This window comes from Engystomops pustulosus, chromosome 2 (genome assembly GCF_040894005.1).
Source record: "Engystomops pustulosus chromosome 2, aEngPut4.maternal, whole genome shotgun sequence".
Taxonomy (NCBI): Eukaryota; Metazoa; Chordata; class Amphibia; order Anura; family Leptodactylidae; genus Engystomops; species Engystomops pustulosus.
In genome coordinates, this window is record NC_092412.1 from 199,001,920 (window position 1) to 199,026,188 (window position 24,269).

The 24,269-nt window shown below is 40.2% G+C and overlaps 1 protein-coding gene across 5 annotated transcripts in view; it reads left to right on the forward strand.

Annotated features, from left to right (window-relative positions):
* SYTL5 (synaptotagmin like 5) overlaps positions 1 to 24,269 on the forward strand; it is a 158,613-nt gene that overhangs the window by 125,654 nt on the left and 8,690 nt on the right. For all 5 annotated transcript variants that reach the window (XM_072137799.1, XM_072137803.1, XM_072137801.1 and 2 more), the window contains 5 exons: positions 412 to 514; positions 11,479 to 11,640; positions 15,331 to 15,442; positions 16,503 to 16,632; positions 17,659 to 17,867. In XM_072137799.1, coding sequence (XP_071993900.1) covers positions 412 to 514; positions 11,479 to 11,640; positions 15,331 to 15,442; positions 16,503 to 16,632; positions 17,659 to 17,867 — 716 coding nt within the window. The remainder of the gene's footprint in view (positions 1 to 411; positions 515 to 11,478; positions 11,641 to 15,330; positions 15,443 to 16,502; positions 16,633 to 17,658; positions 17,868 to 24,269) is intronic.

The following is a 24,269-nucleotide window of genomic DNA, read 5'->3' on the forward strand; positions in this document are numbered from 1 at the left end:
GACATTTTCTATTTTATGTTATATGTTTTATTTATACCATACATGCATAAAATTGTAAGCCTTCACCATAATATAATTGGTAACATATAGAAAGCAGATCAAAATTAGCATGAAGTTAGATCTGTAATATGATACATGTGGAAGCCGAAAGTGATGCTTTCTATATCTTACTAATTACCTTATGGTGAAGGCTTACAATTTTTCTGCATCTATGTAAATAAAAGAGAAGAAAAATATATTCATTGGTTTGTGCCATGATCTTTGATTGATTTAAGAAAGATAACAAGTCTTACATAAGTCTTGTATGCTAATATATGATTTCATAGGAAAGTAATAGCAAAACTGTTGTAAAATCAGATGTAATGTAGATGGTATGTGGACATTATAATAGATCCTATTTTTTGTTTTTAGGTACGTAAAGGCATATCTCCTTCCTGACAAATCACGTCAGAGCAAGCGAAAGACAAAAATAAAGACCAATACGACTAACCCGGAGTTCAATGAGGTGCTTAAGGTAAGAAGCAAAATTGTAATTATGGTGATTATCTTTCTTATCCATTTTGTGATTAATGCTTGCTCAGAGCACTTGGTCTGATTGACCCTAGAAGTTCTTAGGCAAATGTTTTTGGGCCAACAATAGTTATGACTCTACACTTGTTCGGTTTCCCAAACATCAAACAATAAGTGTATTAAACTATTAAAGAGAAACTGTCATATAAATTAAAGCTCACAAACCGTTTTCCAGGATGGTGACAGGATCACAATTATGTCCTTCTATATCTTGAGAGAGAAAGCATTAACCAATAAAACACTCTTCATTTTGTATTGAAATATTAGGGTTCACACAGAGATGTTTCTTCTTTGCTTGAATTACGTTGAACTCTTCTAGTGCTGTACATCAGCATATCTTACCTTCAGTTGCTGCAACCTACTTTCCCTGATGATGTCCCTGGTCTATGGGACATCAATCAAGTCAGGAAGAAACATATCAGTGTTACTCATTTCCCAATTGATTCCTTCAGTTCAGTTACATAGAGCAATCAATGTTCTCAGCTTATTTAATGCTTAATCTAGAATAAAGAAGGACATAAATGTGATCCTGTCTCATATCTGGAAAAAGGTTTGTTGTAGTTTGTGGGGCTCAATCATTATGACACTTTCCCTTTAAATAAATAACAGCCATCGTCTCCTATAATACAGATGTCACATTTAATACTAAAAATCATTAATTAATGGACCAGAGTATCTTATGACTTTTAAAAAAGGCTCTTATCGTAAAGGAGTAAACTGGTGAATTTGAAGCAAACCATATTATGTAGCAGAGAATTGTAACATATCATTCAAAGAACATCAAACATTACTCCCAAAATTAAAGACCTATAACTTTTTGAGTGGTAATACTGTTTTTGAAGGGGTCTCTTGAAGGTCCACAATGTCTACCAATAATAGCTCAGTGTGGAGGGCTTTAACGTGAGCGGAAACAACTTTGTGGTCAAAAATTGTTAAAGCAGAACTCGTATGTTCTAATTTTAATAAATGAGGTGCACAGAATGTAGGGTTGGAGTTATCAATGTGTTTACACAGCTGGATTTATCACAGTGACTGATGCTGGATTATAAATTAGGTATTTCTGTCTAATCTAAGTTTATTCCACCTATTAGTGCGAAATTTTGGTGCATGCATTGGTTGGAATGTACTAAGACCTTTTTTGTATAGGTATTGGAAGAAGAATGGGCCATTGGCAGGGGCGTTACTAGGGTTGTAAAAAAAAGATCAGGATATGGACCCAATGCATACATTTCGAAATCTTGGTAATTTTAACTCCTTCAGATGTTCCTATCATGTGTTTGTGCCGAAAATAACTGCTTATCATATACAACCACAGAAAACGCAGAAATCTTTACCAATTATATACAGTGATAAGAAGTGTTCTGTCCTCGGATTATAGTTGTTTGTGTTTCTTCTCCATTAGGCTCTCCGTCACCATGTCTCCTCTTCCCTATGGACTTTACACAGACATCTTATGTTCTTCACTTTCCTTTCATCCCTTACATTTTGGTCCCATAACAGTGTCATCCTGCTGCTAACCCTAACACTAAATTCTGATTACTGCAATAGTGATAGAGAGCACAACTGAAAATACTAGCACCCACTAATCAGGCTTCCTAGTATTATAGCCCCTCCATTCTAGGCCCTTCACTGTAAAATGTGCCCTAATGGCTCCATGCTTCACTACCATACTCATTTCTATCTGCCTCTGAAGGAAAGTGGTGAAAGCTGAAGCTGAAGTGTCCTGCAGAACCAGGGACATCAATACACTGCACATCCAATTGTGATGATGATTAAAAAAAATGTTCATGTTATTTCAAATTCAGTAAAATTGGATCAAATTAAAAATCTTATTAAAAGAATGTAAAATAATGGTAAAGTTCCATTATTTTTTTCTTGTTCCAATGTCATGTTATTAGAGAGAGATTTGCAGAACATTAGTTTTGTGAAGCAGAAGTGCTTCTCGCATAACTTTAGCAAAGTCTTTCTTAATATGTATTCCTGTCACTCAGGCATAATGGCTTCTGATTGCTCTCCCTGCCTAGAACGTAAAATGAGACATTATAGAAAGAAGTGCAGTAGATTAGCATTTTCAGTTTACTGCTGAGCAACAGTTTTCTCCTTCCCCTTACATTTGGTCACATGTATTTTTCTTTCAACATTGCACAAGACATATTTGCTCCTTTTCATGTAGCCTAGCAACTATCTTATAAATTCAAGTAAAAACTAGGGAAATAAAGTACACTGAGGAGCTTAGGCAGGGATGTACATCAGAAATAAATTCTGTTTATTCACATTACACATTAAACACATGCACATTAAAGACACCACATAAAATGTAGTCTTCGTACTTATACAATAGGCCACATTTGTCTCAAATCCTAAAATGCAAAAAAAAAAAAAAAAAAACTTCAGTGAAATATGGAATAAAAAAACATTACATCAGTTGTGTTGATACTGCCTTGTTCCTCGCCAATATACTGTACTACAACCTTTGGAGACAGGCACCATTCTCAGTTGTCACGTGCTGCACTTATTACAGCATTCCATTGGTGGTGGCTGCACTAGGCACCTGATCGGACCCCAGAGTTGCCATAGTAATATTCAGCGCCCCCCTCCCCCCGAAAACGGCACATGTCTCCCGTGTTTCCCGATGACGGTTCGGCTCAGATCTTGAGCTGAACCGGCATCAGCTCTGCGTCCGATATATCGGACGCTGTGCGCTAAGTCCCTGCGCTCATCGTCCGATATATCGCCGCAGAGCGGGAAGTGGTTAAAATTGTAAGATGTAAGGATGGAGTTGAATAAACACAATCTAATAATGTGAGACATTCAATGGCAATAAATAGCAGTTTGGATAAAATATCAGATTGGTTGCACAAACAAGAAGAAACATAAGCAGAACAATGGAAATGCAGTAATCTGCAGACAGGTTGTTATAGAGAAAGGGGATTCAAGAAGATTGATATATATTGTGACAGAGATTCATTTTAAAGGGGTTGTCCATGCTTTACAAAAAATGTATAGCAGGACTTGGGGGGGCTATAAAAGCAATAAAAATTTTATCCTTACCTCCTTTTGCGCTCCTATATATTGCAGAATGTAAGAATGTCAACTGCTTAGGTTGGAAGGTCTTTGTAGAGATGATTTAACTATTGCTTCTACTGCTACCACCTACTATTGATATGATATATGAATTCTTAGAAAGAATTAAATAACTGGGATGCCATCATTGTCATATTTTATATTGGTAATTTTATTTTATATTATTGGAATACATATATAGTGCTTGAGTATATTTTATATTAGAGCAAACCTCATAATATATTGGGGCAGATTTATTAAGCTGTCTAAAAGTAAGAATGTTCTTAGTTGCCCATGGCCAATTACAGCTCCCCTTTAAAATATTCATGAGCACTGGTAATATGAAAGCTGAGTTGTAGTTGGTTTCCATGGGCAACTTAGAACATTCTTACTTTTAGAAAGCTTGATAAAGCTGCCCCATTCTTCTAAAAACCCATGAGCTACCAAGGTGACAACTGGGGGATACAATTTACCTCCATTACATCTCCAAAAGATTGAGTATTTCAGTTGACTTTTGGGGAATTTTGAGGTACTGAAAGCAATTCCATATTCTATAAAATTACATGCTACAGTTTCTTTTTAATTATGTTTGATGGCTAGTGGCAAACTAATAATTTACAGCATATCAATATTAATTCCTGCATTACTGGATTTGATGCTAGAGGGGGACACCCTATTGGAACATTAAAAATAATCTATGTTTTGTCAGGTATGTTTGCTGTGTCTAGTAACTACATGTTATGGATACACATACAGTTTCTTCTTCTTCTAGGACTACAAGAATAACAAAGTGTAACAAAATGAAGGATGCAGTAATGACACATTTAGTTCTTTTTCACCCAAAAACTACTACCGTATACACTCGAGTATAAACCGACCCGAGTATAAGCCGAGACCCCTAATTTTACCATCAAAAACTGGGAAAACCTATTGACTCGAGTATAAGCCAAGGGTGGGAAATGCATTGGTCACAGACCCCCCCCCCCCCAGTATATAGCCAGCCTGCCCCCAGTAGTATACAGCCTGCCAGCCCCCAGTAGTATACAACTTGCCCCAGTAGTATACAGCCTGCCCCCAGTAGTATACAGCCTGCCCCAGTAGTATACAGCTTGCCCCAGTAGTATACAGCCTGCCCCCAGTAGTTTACAGCTTGCCCCCAGTAGTATACAGCTTGCCTCAGTAGTATACAGCCTGCCCTCAGTAGTATACAGCTTGCACCAGTAGTATACAGCCTGCCCCCAGTAGTATACAGCCTGCCCCCAGTAGTATACAGCCTGCCCCCAGTAGTATACAGCCTGCCCCCAGTAGTATACAGCTTGCCCTAGTAGTATACAGCTTGCCCCCAGTTATATACAGCCTGCCCCCAGTAATATACAGCGAGCCCAGCATTAAACAAAAAAAAAAAAACTTATATACTCACCCTCCGGTAGCCCCGATGCGTAGCGCTGCTCCCCCGATGTCCGCACGGGTCCTCTTCAGGCTTCCGCGCCCGTCTTCTTTCTTCTGCAGGGCGCCGCCATTGTTTTTCTCCCAGGTGGCGCCTAGTATGACGCGCCCAGCAGAAGAAAGAAGACGGGCGTGGAAGCCTGAACAGGATATCGGGGGAGCAGCGCTGCACGTCGGGGCCACCGGAGGGTGAGTATATACGTTTATTATTTTTTAAATATTTTTTAAGTATGCATGTTATGTATTGACTCATGTATAAGCCGAGGGGACGTTTTTCAGCACATTTTTTGTGCTGAAAAACTCGGCTTATACACGAGTATATACGGTATATGGATATCCACATAAAAGGAATTCTATTTGTAATATACAACACCTTGACAAATAGATGGCAAAAGTACACAGTGCATCTTTATTAATATACAAAATAAAAGGACTTATTAAAGAGAGTCTAGCTCACCCAAATAATCCATAAAAGGATGGACTGAAACCAACTTCATGTAAGCATAAAGTACAACTTAACCCCATGTTTAAGTTGCGTTTTAAAAAGCAGTTTAAATGCAATGGGAAGGATTTACTAAAAAACGCATATATGCTTACACCTAGACACATGTGATCTCATTCAAAGAGTTTCCTGTATTTTCATGACTATGAAAATTGTAGATTCACACTGAAGGCATCAAAACTAGGAATTAACACATGTGGAATTATATACTTAACAAAAAAAAATTGTGAAAATATGTTATATTCTAAGTTCTTCAAAGTAGTCACCTTTTGCTTTGACTACTGCTTTGCACTCTGGACATTCTCTCGATGAGCTTCAAGAGGTAGTCACCTGAAATAGTCTTCCAACAGACCTTAACACTTGTTGGCCCTTTTGCGTTCATTCTGCTGTCCAGCTCACTGCAAACCATCTCGATTGGGTTCAGGTCTGGTGACAGTGGAGGCCAGGTCGTCTGGCATAGCAGCCCATCACTCTCCTTTTTGGTCAAATAGAACTTACACAGCCTGGAGGTGTATTTGGGGTCATTGTCCTGTTGAAAAATAAGTGATGGTCAACTAAACGCAAACTTGATGGAATGGTATGATGCTGCAAGATGCTGTGGTAACCATGCTGGTTCCGTATGCCATCAATTTTGAATAAATCAGTTTCTCCAACAGTGTCACCAACTAAGCACCCCCACACCATCACACCTCCTCATCCATGCTTAACACTAGGAGCCATGCATGTACAGTCCCTTCGGTCACTTTTTCTGATTAGTACAAAGACGTGGTGGTTGAAACCAACAATCTCATATTTGGACTCATCAGAGCAAAGCACAGATTTTCACTGGTCTAATGTCCATTCCTTGTGCACTTTAGCCAAAACAAGTTTCTTGTGCTTGATGTATTAGTGGCTAGCCTGGAGTTCTTGCAGTGTAGGTTCGTGCCCTATTTTGTCCTCTCTGGAAGACACCTCTCAGTATTTTCTTCCTTGGGTCTATTATCACCATATTGACCCTGGGTTTATATGAATTGTCTATATCTTTCTTTTCCGCAGCATTGTGGGAAAGGACACAATATTTGGAATGAGTTTGACCATCTAGTGGTCCGTTTATTAATGCAACTGTGAATAAAGGTTATATGTTATTTTATACACAGTCAGATCCCTCTTAATAGTATCAGGGAATTCCCTTTTTATTTGAGAGATCTCTAATTTCTGTTATCACTATTGTTTTTGTCAGTGAATTCTCCAAATTGTTCCTGTCCCTGTATGTCACTAAGAGATGGCAGGATTCATATTTTCAGACCCCTCTATTGACACATGGACTAGTGAGGTGCAGAGTGTTTTCTCAGAAGTAGAATTACCACAGTCTACTAGGGAATTTTCCCTTAAATCCGCATTTAAAACCCTCACCAAAGTCTATAAGGATTATATCAGTAGCTGATGCGAGGTTCAGGGCCTGGAGACCTATCTTAAAAATAAAATTATACCAAGAGGTCTCAGGATCCCCCATATCACCAGCGGCGAGACTTAAAACAAATGATCTGAAACAAAGGTGGGAGGCTGAGTTGACTGAAAGCTCACTTCGGCTCATTCAGATACTCCTAGAGGAGGAAAAGATTTTTTGCTCAAACTGGAGAAGGACCTGAAAGGGGAAATAGAAAAAGTCAGAACCCTCAAAGATAGTGCAGGTTTTGACAAAAAAAGAGAAGGCCCTACATCAGACAGTAGAACGCTTCACGTCTCATCTAAAAGAGCGGAAGCATTTTCCCTCCTCAGAGGGAACAAGGATTAGTACCTCACTCAGATGATCTTCAGATCATTAATCTATCTGATCACGAGTTGAGCAGTGCTGAAATGTGTCTGCTTAGTAGGGGACTCTCCTTTGTCCCCACAGTGAAATTTGACCTGTTTACCTGGGTGAAAGACTTGCATCTTTTCGCCCGAAAATGGAAATGGATAAAATATTTCAAACAAAATGATAGGAGAAGATGTCAGGAATTGGGCCTGGATTTAAGTGACATAGAGAGCTTTGATATACTGAGCGAGCTCTGGGGTGAGGCTAATCGCATGGATGGGGAAGGGCCATTTACAGATCTTAAGCTGAAAAGTAACAAACCCCCCCGCCCCCCCAGTAGCACATATGACACAGATTGATCTTTTTCTTGAACTGTTCACTCTGGAACTCAGGGACCTTGATGGTTTCGGGCAGATACTCGATTTGGAAAAGAATAAAAATCGGATTATTAAACCGCCGGACAAGGACGGTAACATTGTGGTACTCAATCGGAGTGATTATGTCAAGATGTGCAAAAGCATTTTACAGGATTCCCCAATGTTACTGCCCTTTACGTTTTAATCCAACGGACAGATTTAAGAAAGAACTGGAAGGCTTGGTTCAGGAAGCCTTGAATCTTAGATTGATTGAGAAGGAAGAGAAATTTCTGTTACCCAAGTTTCCAGTGTTGGCAACCTTTTTATGGGTTGCCAAAAATCCACAAATGATACCCTCCTCTGAGGGGCAGGCTGATTGTCTCGGGTATTAACAACTTGACTCAAAACACAAGTGTATACCTGGACAGAATACTTAGACCGTTTGTGACGGGCCTCCCCTCTTATACACAGGACACTACCGATGTCCTTAAACATCTCGAAGGCATTTCCTTGGAACCAGGGACCATGCTCGCTAACCTGGATGTGGAGGCATTGTACTCCTCTATTCCCCATGACCTTGGTTTAAGAGCAGTGAAGTTCTATCTGGACATGAGGGGAGTCCAGTACAGAAACCATAATGATCTGGTCCTGAGATTGATGACTTTTGTTTTGGAGTAGAACTTCTTTACGTTTCAGGGCCACATCTTCCACCAACAACGAGGTACAGCGATGGGGAATCCAGTTGCCCCCACCTACGCAAATCTGTACCTCGGGTGGTGGGAGGAAACTGTGGTATTCTCGGAGGGACTCTCTCATTGGTCATCATCGGTTGCCCTTTGGTTAAGATACATTGACGATGTCCTCATACTTTGGACATCGTCCTAGCAGGATTTCCATAATTTTGTAGGAGCTCAGAATGTAAACGATCTGGGGCTCCATTTTAAGAGCGAGATTGGCCAGACATCCTTAACCTTTTTGGATCTGGCAATCTCTATTGAGGAAGATGGCTCACTCCGTACGAAGGTCCATAGGCAGGCTACTGCGACCAACAGTCTGTTGAGATGGGAGAGCTGTCACCCCCTTCCCCTCAAATGTGGAATACCATGAGGTCAATTTTTGCGCCTACGTCACAATTGCAGTAATCTTTCTGACTACACTATTCAGGCTAAAGAAATGAGTTGTTAGGAAGGCGGAATCCAAAGCAAGAGAAACGGTAAGGGACACCCTTTTGGTTCCGAAACCCAAATCGATGGCGCCAGGTATTACAAACTAGTAGAGACTTTTGACACACAGAATGGTGCGGTCAAACATATCCTAGACAAATACTGGCGGATCCTCAAATATGATGAGGATATTAGGGACCATATCTCTGAAAATGCCACAGTCAATTTTAGGAGGGGTAAGAACTTAAAGGACAGATTGGTCCACAGTTATCTAGAACCAGCTCAATGCTCTCAGACCTGGTTAGGCAGACCACGACCGGGAACCTTCAGCTGTGGTAGCTGTAAGGCCTGCCCGTATATTACCAGGGGATCTACCTTCCAGAGTGCAAGCACAGGAATGGTCTATGATATTAGGGACCATGTTACTTGTGGAGCTGCGGGTGTGGTCTACCTCCTGACTTGCGGGTGTCCCCTGAATTATGTTGGGAAAACTTTTCGGCCATTTAAAAAACGTATCAGGTAACACATCAGGGACATCAAAAGCAACAAGGATACCCCAATCGCCAAGCACTTCAGGGAACAACATGATGGCGACTATAACTCAGTATGGTTTCAGGCGATTGAGTGGGTGAGACCCCCTAAAAGGGGAGGGGATTGGGACAACCTGATTTTACGCAAAGAGACACAATGGATTTTCAGAATGGATTGTGTGTCACCTAGAGGTCTTAATGATGTCCTATCCTTCACTAGCTTTATCGACAGATGATCTCCAACATTTGTGTTCCTTTTTTGTTTCACGTGCATTATCTCATGACCTGCATTACCTATCTGGCATTGACACTCTGCTTTTCTCACTTTTTATTTGTGTTGTACCTGGGTCTGTACATATATTTATTGTTCTGATACATGGTATCCTGCCAGGTACCATGGACAAGTGCCTTTATCCCTGCTCTGTATTGTGTGGACTCCTCTGATGGTCCATAGGTACTGGCCTTTATCTGGTGTACCATTCCCAACCCTTGCCCTTTCTATGTCCATGGGGTTCTATATGGGCTGACTGTCGACCCTTATGGCAGTCTAGGACCTCTCAATTCCATTGGGGTCTTTGACCTCATGGACCGTTTCTGCTCACCCCTCTCCTCCATCGGAGACACGCACCAATTGGATGGCGGAAAGGAGTCTTGGTCTGGTATCCCATTCCCGGTTCTCCTTCTGCTGTTCATCTTCCTCCGCCTCCCCTGCCTGCGGGTTCGCTCCTCGGCGCCGGCTTGACTTCTGCGATCCGGTGTCTCTGGATTGCGGGGTGCCGCTGTCGCCCCTTGGAGCCCCCGTTTCGCACTCCGGGACTTATCGGGGGTTGCTATGGTGACGTGACGCTCGGCCCGATCACATGACCGGAGTCACATGACCAGCAGCGAGCTCGGACTTCCTGCTGACTCATCCTTTGATGGACGGCAGGGACGATCCTCTAGCTGCCTAGCGGGGGTGAGCCGTAGGTCCTACCCAGTGGGTGGGTCTTTGGACATCTCATGCACGGGGAATCCACGTTAAATACCCAGTGTTTTTCCTCACTCGCTGCCGTTGATATCAATGCGACAGCGTGAGCCCACGCCGCTCTGTCTCATAAAATCATAATGTGTGACAGTGAATGTATGTGACCCCTGATGATAGGAGTACTAGAAACGCGTTGGGTCGAGATATATACTCAATGGTGTTGACACTGAGAGTAGGGACGAATAAATCTATACAATTAGACCAGCCGGCTGGCTAGCCTGGGGTTCTTGCAGTGTAGGTTCGTGCCCTATTATATCCTCTCTGGAAGACACCTCTCAATATTTTCTTCCTAGGGTATATTATCACCATATTGACCCTGGGTTTATATGAATTTTCTATATCTTTCTTTTCCGCAGCATTGTGGGAAATGACACAATATTTGGAATGGGTTTGACCATCTAGTGGTCCGTTTTTTAATGCAACTGTGAATAAAGGTTATATTTTATCCATAGTCAGATCCCTCTTAATAGTATCAGTGAATTCTCTTGTGCTTGTTGCCTGTCCTTAGCAGTGGTTTCCTTACGTTAAAGGCTGATGCACACGGTCTCTTCTTACCAGTTGTAGAGATGTGTCTACTGCTAGAATTCTGTGTGGCTGTGACCTGGTCTCTGATCTGAGCTGCTGTTTAACCTGCGATTTCTGAGTCTGTGACTTGTGACTTCTGCACAACACAACTGATAGTCCCAACCCATTTATAAGGCCAGAAATCCCACCTGACGGGGCACACCTGTGATATGAAAACCTTTTCTGGTGATTACCTCTGAATCTCATGAAGAGATTGCCAAGAGTGTGCAAAGCAGTAATCAAAGCAAAAGGTTGATACTATCAAGAACCTAGAATATAAGACATATTTTCAGTTGTTTCACACTTTTTTGTTAAGTATATAATTCCACATGTTAATTCATAGTTTTGGTGCCTTCAGTGTGAATCTACAAATTCTATACTGTAGTTATGAAAATACAGAAAACTGTTTGAATGAGAAGGTGTGTCCAAACTTTCGGTGTGTACTGTATATGTATTAATATTTTATGTTTTTTGCCTTTACAGTATGTAATCAGTCACACACAATTGGAAACTAGAACTTTACAACTGTCTGTCTGGAATAATGACCGGTTTGGACGTAACAGCTTTTTAGGTGAAGTGAATATTCCCCTTGATACATGGAATTTTGAAAATCAAGAAGACGAATGCTTTAGCCTGCAACCCAAGGTTAGTGTTCTGTTTACTTTATTAGGGAAATAAATAGAGTAACTCACTAGTTATTTTTCATAATATTTTCATTTTTAAACAAACAGTGAGTTTCTCCGATATGGGTTTCTATTGGATATCCCCAATTCGATCAAATAAAGTTTGGCACAGTCCATTCCGTTAGTATTTTTTATTATATATAAAAACTAGAATATAATAAAAACATAAAGATGAAAAGCAAAACGCGTTTCGAACTCGTTGCGGGTTCTTCGTCAGTTGCATTACAGGGTGTGTATTGGTAGCTCATATATAAAGCAATGGTGTTTGGCGGGTTGATGACCCGGTAATCAGGTGACCTAGCAGTATTAACAATAGATTGCCTAAACTCACTGTTCCGACATCGGACAGGTGAACCCACCGGAAACCCAAGAGGCTACAGACTGCTCCAATTTTAACAATACCTGCTATATGTGTTGTGCCATTTTGCGCAACTCATCAAGGTGAGTGTACACCTATACAAATTATTGATATCCAGCTATCCTGAGTTAACCTACACATCCAGCGCCCTTTTTTCTTGTCTCCTGTCTCCACTTTATCATTTTTGAACAAAACTACAATAAAAAACACAACAGTATCTAATTTCATATATAAAAATTATCTTCTTATATTTGTCTCATTAGCTCAATTATAAAAGTTGCATCATGTGCATGAAGTAACTACAAAAACCTAAAGTATTCAGAATCTTGAGCTTGTGAGTTTGTAGTTGCTTATTCCTAATAATCTGAAAAACATATGTTTCAAATTCCATTCCCTAAAATTTTAACTGTCTTACAAAACCCTCCCCGTACAGGACAGATGTCTGGTGTTATATATGGCTTTAGGAAGGAGTGGAGTGAATAAAGGAAATGCAAAAACTGAAGGGCTGTGTTCTCAAGGGGTTAAACATACACCATAGCTCCTAACATTTGTGAAAGGGAAAGAGGGACAAAATGGCGGCACGCGTAGCGGCGATCCCCCTAAGCCACACCCCCAATCACTCCCTGGCCAAGCCCTAAATTTTAGCCATATTATAATAATAAAAATCATCTCAATTAAAAAAAAATAAAAAATTATCCTCATTGGGATTTGAACCCAGAACCTGCAGTGTCTATGTACAATAATGACACAGTGCCCCAACCAACTGAGCTCTAGCCTCAGTGATTAACAAGGTGTAGAATTTTGGTAACTAAGAACTATGACTATTGTTACACTGTGACACAGATTTAATGCCTTGGTATATAGGGAGAGATTTTCTCAGCGATTATTGTAATTATTGATATTAATTATATATCAGTGCATTAGTCTGTGTCACAGTGTAAATGGCAGATAACACTTCTTAGTTACCAGAAATCCTCCGATCTGTATCACTGGGCTTATAGCTCAGTTAGTTAAGCTCCTGTCTATGGTGCACAAGGTCCCAGGTTTGAATCTCAGCCTGGGCAAAACTTTATGTAATTTAATTAAATAAATAGCTTGTGTCTGGGGAAGCCCTGGAGACCATATATGGACAGATGCTGATCTGACCTGATGACGTGGTCCCTGCTCTCTCAGCTAAGCCGACACTTCTCTGAAAAGGATTCCCTGCCCGATGTCTGCTCTGGGGAACCCTAGGAGATGCAGTGACCATATATGGACAGATGGTGATCTGACCTGATGACGTGGTCCCTGCTCTCTCCGCTAAGCCCGACACTTCTCTGAAAAGGATTCCCTCCCGATGTCTGTAGAAGCCATTCTGTACTGTGAGTTCAGACTTTCAAAGTATTTACTATGGGGACACAGCGGGACCTGGGGGGAGAATCCGTGACAATCTCATAGCTGCCCGTGACGCGGGGCAGAGGTAAGAAAAACGGGAAAGTCCCGTCAAAATCGGGACGGTTGGGAGCTATGATACACTATTGACCAAGCCAAATCTTGCTTCTGAATTTTAGATCAATTACAGTGTTCTTCAGCCCCTCCCAATTTTTGGAAAGCAAAAACACATACTGTAAGACCTGTTGCACAAATGTAGGAAGACAGAATTCTGATGCTCCTCAATCAGGGCATAACATGGAAGGGCTACACCCCACAGCAAAATTGAGGTTGGACTCCCCTCCACATCACAGGCCAAAATTGTTGCAAGTTTGCAGCCCAAAATGTCGGTACACAGTGAAGGCAACATATTATGTTGTTGTTTGCACTCATATTTTTGTATGTGCATCCCACCTATTAAAGCTGCTCCTCGTTCAACATATTTATTATGTGTCCAGGCCGCAAAAAACTCTTTTTTCTGACTCTCTGGTCTCTTAATTTGGGCACAGCATTTGTTTCCTTTTTCAATTCATTAATTTTTTTTCTGTAAATTAATTTTTTTCTTTATGTGGTGGGTAATTTCCGACACAACTTTAGACCTGCCAAAAGCAAGTCTATCATGTTCCATAACCCTACCTGAATGTGGAGTGTCATTTCTGGCAAACTGCAATTTGACCTGTGCGTGGTGCACCAAATAAATTATGGTTGTGTGCCATAGTAACAAATCACAGTGCAAAACACCACTAAAGTTGGGTGGCACAAAAAAAGACAATGCACCACAAAATAACATTTTCCCCCAGTGTGTCCCGGCAGTGTTAAACACATGGGAAATTCCTCTAATATCCAGACTACCTGATATATAAACAATAATAACTTGTGGTAAGTTTCAATAATGTGGTCCTAAATGTATATATAAAATCTGAGATTTCAATAAATGCATTTTGTCTGTTCTTTTATCAGCCTACACTGCAAATTGCTGACAAGTCATATTTCCTTCTGTAGTTTAATTTTGATCCTTCACTGTTAGATGTAGAATAAATGTTAACTTTCTCTACATAGTGAAAATAGAAGTCCTTAGGACTAGACGGCAGACACATTGAACCACCACCTGTTCCCTGTATATATTACAGAGCAGTCAATCTGTACAATACTTTTCAGTCTGTGTAGAAATATAGGAGGTAAAATGAGCCATAAAATACTCTGGGTAATCTCCTGACAGTTATTGCCAGATGGACTTAAATAATTAGCAATAATTTGCTTTCTGCCTTATATAAATATTTTGCAATTATATCTTTTGTCTCATAGGTGAGTTTGAATGAAGTATGAGCTAATTCACATATAAACTTGTGGGGGCCATATCTTTTGAAAAGACTTTTTAAAATAATTAACCAGGGATATATAAAAACTCATCAGTGTTTTCATGGCTGAATGATGTTATGACATACCTCTCTATTCCTAGTTGATTCAGGATTAAAATGATTTATCTGGTCTGAGAGATCCATTACTTTTTATTATAATTGCGCTCTGACACCCAATTTACATACAGGGTCTCACTTATTGCACCTAGCATAAGAGCAGTATAGATCCCTGATCCAGGACCCTCATGCCAGATTAATTATGTAGGCCTGAAAACAACCAAGAATTGAGAGACAAGTTAGTTAACAACATCTCACAGTAGTGAATACTGTACACGTCTGAGTTTTTGAATTCCTGGGGAAACACAAAATAAACACAAAATGTATACAGGGTAATATCAGTCAAATGATGGTATTCGGCGTTTTCTGTTTAGTGACAGTTATTCCATGAGTATATCTGAGTTTGTTACATATATCTTTAAGAAGTCTAATTGAGAATAAATTGTATTTTACTTATTCATTTCTAAAGATGGGTCCAACATCTGATGTTACTCTGCAATATAAAGGAGAAATTATAATTGGTTTACGCTATATACCTCCAGAAAAGAATTTGACTCTTCCATTGGAATCAGTGTCAACAGGTAACATTTTATATTGTGTGTATTTATAGTGTAAATTTCTAAACTATTTATTGGTTATAATACAGAAAAGAGATTTGCAGACTAGTGTTTTGAACAGTGTTCTCAAATGGGATCTTTCACCAACCTCACAAGCCCCAAATATTAGTGGTAGGTTCCTGTAGAGCCCTAGTAATTATTTGACTGCCTTCTTTTAGCTAAAAATTGTTTCATTTACATCTCCATAAATCAAATTTATTTTATATTACCTGGAATCAAAGAGGGAATGTCCTGCTTGGGTGGTCCTTCTCATCTACTCCTCCCCATGCCTCCTTACTATTCAGCAGTTCATGTTATGTGACCAAGGTGATGTCATCTAAGGTACATTACCCTTTGCATATGCAAAATGTACCCTATATATATGCTCCGATTTCATGGGATCAGATACATACATGGGGTCCATTTTGTAAATGTAAAATATATAGGACATAAAATGAAATCACCCTGGTCACATGACATGAATGTAACACAAGGTACTGTGTAAAAAATTGACCCAATGATTCCTATAAGTAAATAGAGCTTTATATATCTGTAATTGAATATATATATGTAGTTGAATATTGGCAGACGGTCCCTAAGCACAAGGAGGCAGGGCAGTGATTTAAAGAGACACTGAGCTGTCTGTCAAAATAAGTGGGCATGGTTTACTGCCAGCCTGGAAGAAGAGTCAAACAGGAGATAATAGTTAAGTATTCTAATTTGCATATCAGAAAATTAAGGTACAGTGTCTCACTGGCAGCTAATTTTTGGTATCTGGGGAGAACTTGTTAACCTTTACCAGCAGGCATTGTTGGTTTGGGGGGTAAAATTCTGGTGACAAGTCTTCTTAAATACTTGTTGCTCAGTTTATTCTGGTGCAGTTGGATTTTAGTATCTTCTCCCCATTGCTCCTGAGCATCAATGTCAATATATTTGGTTTACTTCTGTCAGATGGGTAATGCTAGTCTATCTCCCATAGACTTTTTTTTTATCCAGTCTGGACATATGGAGACAATTAATAAATCATAACTTTACAATTTGACAGGAAAAAAAAGTTTCAGGAAGTCAAAGAAAATTCCAATGCCTACGGGAGGAATACTTGAAGTACTTGTTAAGGAGGCCAAAAATCTCACTGCTGTAAAATCAGGTGGTACATCAGACACGTTTGTTAAAGGGTAAGGCTTGATGTACATATTCTTTTTAGATCTATATGTTTACAGGTCAACAGCCTGTGACTGCCATCTGTTGTAAAACCACATCTCTTCATTGAGTAACACAAATGCATGAATGCCATAATTTAGGTTTATTCTAAATAATATATCATCACCTAGGTTGATTCACACAGGGGATATTTTGATCATGAGAATATAGTTCCCTTGATAACTTACTGAATGGGGCAATGATCATCCAGATGCACTGCTGCTTATGGATTATTTTCCGATGATTTTTGGCCACTGATGGTTTTAATTCTCCTCAACATTGTGTGCATGTTTCTTTATTTTGAAAATTTTTGTTTTCTGAATTAAAGAGGATCTGTCATCAGAAATTGACCTAATAAACTGCTACCTGTATGTCGCCAAGCAGCTGAACACCTTCCAGATTTGTCTCTTTCACCACATTGTGTGATGGTATCGTCCAAAAAAATCAACTTTGAAGTGAGATGTAAATTGGTTGTATAAAGTCAAGGAGCTAGGGATTTTAACACTGAAGTCAAGCTCTCTCTTCCTCAGAAAGTGTAATTGATGTTCCTGCATCCAGAGAATTTTCTAACCAGATCTTCCGAAGTCCCATGCATGATGCCAATCACAGTGCAGAAGGCGCTCAGCGCTCCCCACCTTAGCTTCAATGTTAAACTCTCCACCTCCTTAATTTTATACGACCATTTACTTCTCACTTCAAAGTTTATTTTCTGGATGATGCCACCACAATGAGCTTGGAAAGAAACAAAACTAGATGGTGTTACGCTGCTTTATATATTGGCAGTGGTTTATTAGGCCTGTCATGATGACAGGTTGCCTTTAATTATTGTACATGTGTATTGTTGACAGTTATATTTTGCAGTGCACTTTGCTTAAGAGTCTTTCACACTTGTATACTGTACATAGACACAGAAAGATAGATGGTGACGTTTTTTAGTTTTTGGAATTTGTATTTTTTTAATGTTTAAATAAAAAAATTTAATAGGCTGTTACATTCCTCAGATATCTGCTGCCAGATGACAACAAATCGACAAAGCACAAAACCCCTATAATTAAAAAGTCTGTGAACCCTCAGTGGAACCACACCTTCTCCTTTACAAACCTTCAGCCCAGTGACCTGCAGAATGTCTGCCTGGAGCTCACAGTATGGGATAAGGAATCATTATCAAGTAACATATTTTTGGGTGGAGTCTGCTTAGGATGTGGAAGCGGTAAGTAATAGCTCTATAGAACTAATGCTTACTAAACTATTTGTATTGGTATCAGTTAGTATTAATGTGATTGGGTGAAAAGATATCCAATGGGTAGATTAACTAAAGGGCATTTGTCACCACAAATGTCCCCCCCCAAGGCTGCATTCAGATGGCCGTTGGTGGACGTATATACAGGCGTTCCTCTACTTAAGAACACTCGACTTACATACGACCCCTAGTTACAAACGGACCCCTGGATATTGGTAATTTATTGTACTTTAGTTCTAGGCTACAATGATCAGCTGTAACAGTTATCAAAGGTGTCTGTAATGAAGCTTTATTGTTAATCCTGGTTCTTATGACAACCCAACATTTTTAAAATCCAATTGTCACAGAGACCAAAAAAGTTTCGGGTGGGATTACAATGATAAAATATACAGTTCTGACTTGCATACAAACTCAACTTAAGAACAACCTACAGACCCTATCTTGTATGTAACCCGGGGACTGCCAAAGTATATACATCGGATATACGTCCCCCATTGGCAGGTAATGGGCACACTGCTCCATATGGAGCGATACGGTGATACACATGAGCGGCACCATACCTTTACGTAGCTGGGAGAAAGATAGGACATGTCCTATCTTACCCTGGAATACAGCACCGTGCGCCATGTTTCTCTATGCAGGGGAGAGCAGCGCTCAACCCCCCCTTCTCTCCTTGGTGCCAACGTGTGCTCGCCGTGCTACATTTTAAACATTTTCTATAAGAATATATGCAGGTGAAATACAAAAACAGGTAAGATTACTGACACCAAGGCAGTTTCCAAGCAGACAAACTAAAAAAACACAAGTAAAGATAATATACTGATACTATACAAAGAATACACAAATAATTAAGGCAAGTGATAAACTAAAGAAAAAATTAAGGGAGGTGAAGTTAGGAAAGAAGGCGTACCATCCAGTAGGAAGGCGTTTGGGCTACTCAGAGGTAAGCACAGTAAGCAGGTAAAGACCTCACCAAGGAGGATAATTCAACAGGGATCTGAATGCCTCCGATAGTCGGTAGGCCATGCAGGGCGTCCAGGTGGCATGAAATTTTCATATGAAGCTCAGAGAGATGTGGGTAGGTCCTCGTGTACATCCTAAGAGGAAAGCGACGAGATTCTGAATTTTAAATAGCATGGGAATGCAGAATCTGGTGGCCATTATAACAAATCTGAGAGGGGAACGCTCGTAGACTGCATCAAGATCAAAGTTATGTTTTGGCATAGTGCAGCTAGAAAATAGAAACAGGTAAAGGTAAGGGTGGAATGTGTGGAAATAAATAATACAAGAGTTAGTTTGGGCCCGCAAAAATAAAAATGATGATTCACATTAATTAGAAGACCAAACACCTGGTTCCCCTGCATCATCAGTGAAGAAAACTGAAAGCACTGTGGACCCATTGTTTTTTTCTGAAAGAAATTGGACAGGCTCTAAAAATGTTCTCAATGGATGAGTGGAAATAAACGCACATGTGAAAAAGCAAATGGAAAGAATGATTCAGTAGAACATCAGTGAAAATCACTAGTAAGGTAAAAAAAAAACCTTATGTGTGAATAAGCTCTTATTTAGAGGTCTTCTAACGCCTCTTTTTCTACATTTTGACTCAAACTTTAGCTGTAACTCTAATTCCTTCTTTAATCACTGACCTTTTTTTGTAAGTACATAACCCATAATATATATTTAAACAATCATACATATATTTCATGGGCTTTACATTATTACTAAGTCTGAGACTAAAGGTTTCCAAGAAGTAAAGTACATAGCAACCAGTACAATAACACCAAAGCATAATATTTCATCATTTTACTGTATTTTAATACAACAGTTGGAATCAATACATTTACTCCAATTTCAACTTTAATACACCCAGAATTAACCCCAACTCACTTAACCTCACGTCGCAGCCCCGGTTAATGTATCATGTGACTGCCCTTAAAGCTCGAAACTTAAAGGGAACCTGTCACCAGGAGACCCATTTTTAGCACTCCCCCAGTCCCCACAGAGCATAGTACATACACTGCCAAAGTGTTTTTGTATAAAAAATTGGTTTTACAGGAAAAAAGATATGTTATATTGTACCTTTCATTAGCATCTGCTGTGTGACTAGGCAGTTGCCAAAAGGGAGGGTTTGGAAAGGAGCAGTTTTCGCCCCACCCTTGGGGAACAGCTACTACATGTGACCTTTTCAAATATATGAAAACACCCATCACTTGGCTTAGCGGTGCCCCCTGCTCCTCTACAGCCAATCCCGAGTGTCGGGAGTTATTCATATATTTGAAAAGGTCACATGTTTCCCAAGGGTGGGGGTGGGGGGGGGGACTGCTCCTTTTCAGACCCTCCCTTTTGGCAACTGCCTAGTCACACAGCAGATGCTAATGAAAGGTAAAATATAACATATCTTTTTTTCTGTAAAACCTATTTTTTATACAAAAACACTTTGGCGGTGTATGTACTATGCTCTGTGGGGACTGGGGGAGTGCTAAAAATGGGTCTCCTGGTGACAGGTTCCCTTTAAGCGCTCCCCAACCAGCCTGCAAAAGCAGTGTTTCCTCTTGTTAATTTCTGTAAGGCTAATTTAATGAATACTTAATTAGAACTGCAAAGTTAGTTTCTATTAGTCTTTGCCGACAGTTGCTGAGTCCTACAAAAGTATTTCTTATTAATAGCTATGAACTTAATTGTTCTGTATTTAAATTAGTGGCATAAATAAAGTGGGTGCAGAAGGGGTATAAACGTTCAGTCCTTTGTGATAAGACACCTCTGTAGGATTAGAAGACATTAGTAATTGTGCATGGTCCGTTCACTCTATTACAGGCTTTGCATTGCAATCCAGGAGCTTTCATTGATAGTGTGAATTTCTTTTCCTATATTTCTGCAGATATTATGTCATCATTGACTACTAGTTTCTTAGTTTGGTCTTACTCTCATCAAAGTGTACAATCCATTAAAAATGCAAGCTTGCAGCTTGACTTCAGTAATGTCTTTGCATTTGAAGGAAAATTGTGATAAAAAATTAAAAGCTTTCTTTTGAACATTTTGAAAACATCATAGCGCCTGTAGCACTCCTTTAAGCTCCCATATTCTATCATCAATACTGCCATGGAATGCTGAGAAATTGTGGGAATTGAACATTTATTTTTAACCCCAACAATTGGTATCTTTTGGAAGGTTTTTTTGGTGTTTCTGCCCTACATTAAAAAGCCATTTGGACCTATATAGTTCGGTTGTAGTTAAATTACTAATAGGGTATTTTAACATAGAAGGGTACAGCCACACGTTTAGTTTTTCCAGATGCAGTTTTTGAAGCCAAAAGCAGGTGTGGATGTTAATGGGTGAGGAAGTATCATTAAGAAGTACTACTCCTCCTCTATTTTCACTCCACTCCTGATTTGGGCATCAAAATCTGCATCTGAAGTAGGCTCTAAGTAGGCTCTAGCTGCCATGGTGATGTATCAGCACCCAGAGATCTAATAACAGGAATACGAATCCACATGGGTAATGTCAAGCCAGCCCCTGAAATACTGTGCTTGCTACTGTCTATGACATTTATAGGGAACCTGTCACCAGGGACCTCATTTTCACTAAAGGCAGGTAGAAAAAAGCCCATTACAGGTGCATTCCTAATATGCCTTTCTGCTTTCTCTAAACATTTGCATTACAATATAACTGTGTGTTACAACTTACCTTGCACCCTATTCAGTTTTTTTGTGAATTAAAGGAAATCTCCCTCTAAATTTTACCTCGCCACTGGAGGTTAAAGGAAACCTGTCACCAGGGACCTCATTTTCGCTAAAGCCAGATTGTAAAAGCCCATTACTGCTGCATTGCAAAGATTTCTTCCTTTCTGCTTTCTCTATGCATTTGCATTACAATATAATTGTGTGTTCTAACTTACCTTGCACCATGACAGAATCCTCTGTGTAGTCCTAGGGGTTGGGCTTTGGTTTCGATGCATTTCAAAAGACAACATGTGACTTGTCTGTGCTGCAGGCTGCTCATTCTCTTGGCCCCCACCTTTGTGCTTCTATACAGCCCCTCCCTCTCCCACTGATGTCACCTCACCAGGATGTGAGCTCTGTGAAGAAACAGGACGGAGGAGCTGTGCATGAGCACAAAGGCGGGGGCTAATAGCAGAGCAGTCTGCAGCACAGACAAGTCACATGTTGTTTTTTGAAATGCATCCAAACCAAAGCCCTACCCCTGGGACTACACAGAGGATTCTGTCAGGATGCAAGGTAACACACAATTATATTGTAATGCAAATACTTAGAGAAAGCAGGAATACATATTTGCAATGCAGCTGTAATGGGCTTCTGCAACCCATCTTTAGTGAAAATTAGGTCCCAGGTGACAGTTTCCCTTTAAAGGGTTATATGTCTGATATGTATTAAAGTGGAGTGTCTGTTAAGTGTCTGTAACTTTGTTATGGTGGGGCCATCATAATATATAGATGCTGTCACATATGGGTGCCTTCACACTAGTCATGGGGCAGTAACCTTTTAATGAAGGGATGTCTCTGTGCACTGTATGAAATTAAAAGGTTACCCTCCCGGTGGCTAGTATGAAGTGATTCTCATAAGAAACTCCTGGGTGCCTTTTGAATGGCTGGATGGATTTTAAGAAATACAAAATTGTCACATGTGTAATAAAATAGACATTGAGAATTTTGTACTTGGTGGCAGGTCATCTGTATAATTGATAAACAAAATGTGGTATCTACTAGATTCAAGTAAATTTATATAAATTAGCAAAATCTCTTGAAGGCTGGGGGCACACACTGCACTGTAGGTTAGCAGAATTGCTGGCTGCTTACCAGCTGTGATTTACAGTGAAAGAATAGAGGATGAGAGTTCTTCTACATGTTGTGAAAAAAACCTGCAATGTGAAATGAATTAAGCTGCTGTTGTTGAATCAGGACTTTTACTTCCGCGGAATTCAAAGTGGGGCTTGCAGCGGACGGTTTTTATTATATAGTAATTGAATAATTATTATTCAATACATTTTATTGAAATTTGTCAAATACAGGCGGTCCCCTACTTAAGAACACTCGACTTACATAAGACCCCTAGTTATAAACGGACCTCTGGATATTGGTAATTTATTGTACTTCAGTCCTAGGCTACAATGATCAGCTGTAACACTTATCAAAGGTGTCTGTAATGAAGCTTTAGTGTTAATATTGTTTCTTATGACAACCCAACATTTTTAAAATCCAATTGTCACAGAGACCAAAAAAGTTATGTCTGGGATTACAATGATAAAATATACAGTTCCGACTTACATACAAATTCAACTTAAAAACAAACCTACAGACCCTATCTTGTATGTAACCCAGGGACTGCCTGTACATAGTTGTGAGAAATTAAACAATGGTCAGTTATAAAAGTTACACAAGTATCACCTGTAATAGTAAACACAGAGAGAACGTATGCAATTGTTATGTAAACCATAAGTGGGGTGCCTCAGCTTCATGTATCTACACAAATCTATGGCTTCTAAACTGCTATCTCCCATTATGTTTATAAAAGATAAGAATATCTTAGTCCTTGACACTTGGAAAAAAAACATATCACAAACCATACAAACATAAAGAAACTGGGTGGCCTAGCGGGGAATGGAGTAGGCAGCACGGCACCAGAGCTCAACTACCCGAATCCTGATAGCATCCTGTAGCACCCACCTGCACCGTGCCAGGATCCAGAAAAGTGACAGGGACATCGGGGAGAGCCGCGGCAGTGAGACAAAAGACCCCTCTGATCGAGCAATGCCGGGCGGCAGGCGCAATAAGCCGGGGGAGAAACACAGGGAGCGCAGCTCCCAAGATGGCGCCCGGAACACACAGGGGGAGCGCATGGAGCGGTCACTGCGGGCGGAGACCGCTGCCAGATTGAGCGGCTTCGCACGTGCGGCACCAGGAATGGAGAAGGGGAGGCAGCAGCAGCATGTCCCAGGCAGCGACGTCAAGTAAGTCCCCAGGCTCCAGATATGAAGTCCTGCAGGACTCAATGTCGGAGGAGGAGGATGCAGGGACAGCACCCACAGAAGTGCAGGAAGAGGGAGATGATCCCCAAGAATCGGATACTGAGACTGAACCCACTTTGGCTGATATTCTTAGAGCAGTGCAACATATATATCTACACTGCTGAAATTGACAGGCCGCGTGGATAGCCTGAAAGAGGACATTCTGCTGATGCGGCAAGATATCCATAAAATTGCGGAAAGGACGACTGTGGTGGAGGCCAGAATTGGAGAGGTGGAAGGAGTAATATCCCCTCTACGGCAGAAAGTACGAGAGCAATCCCAGGCCGTGATAGCCTTACAAGCAAAAGCTGATGACCTGGAGAATCGGTTGCGTCGCAACAATGTGAGGAT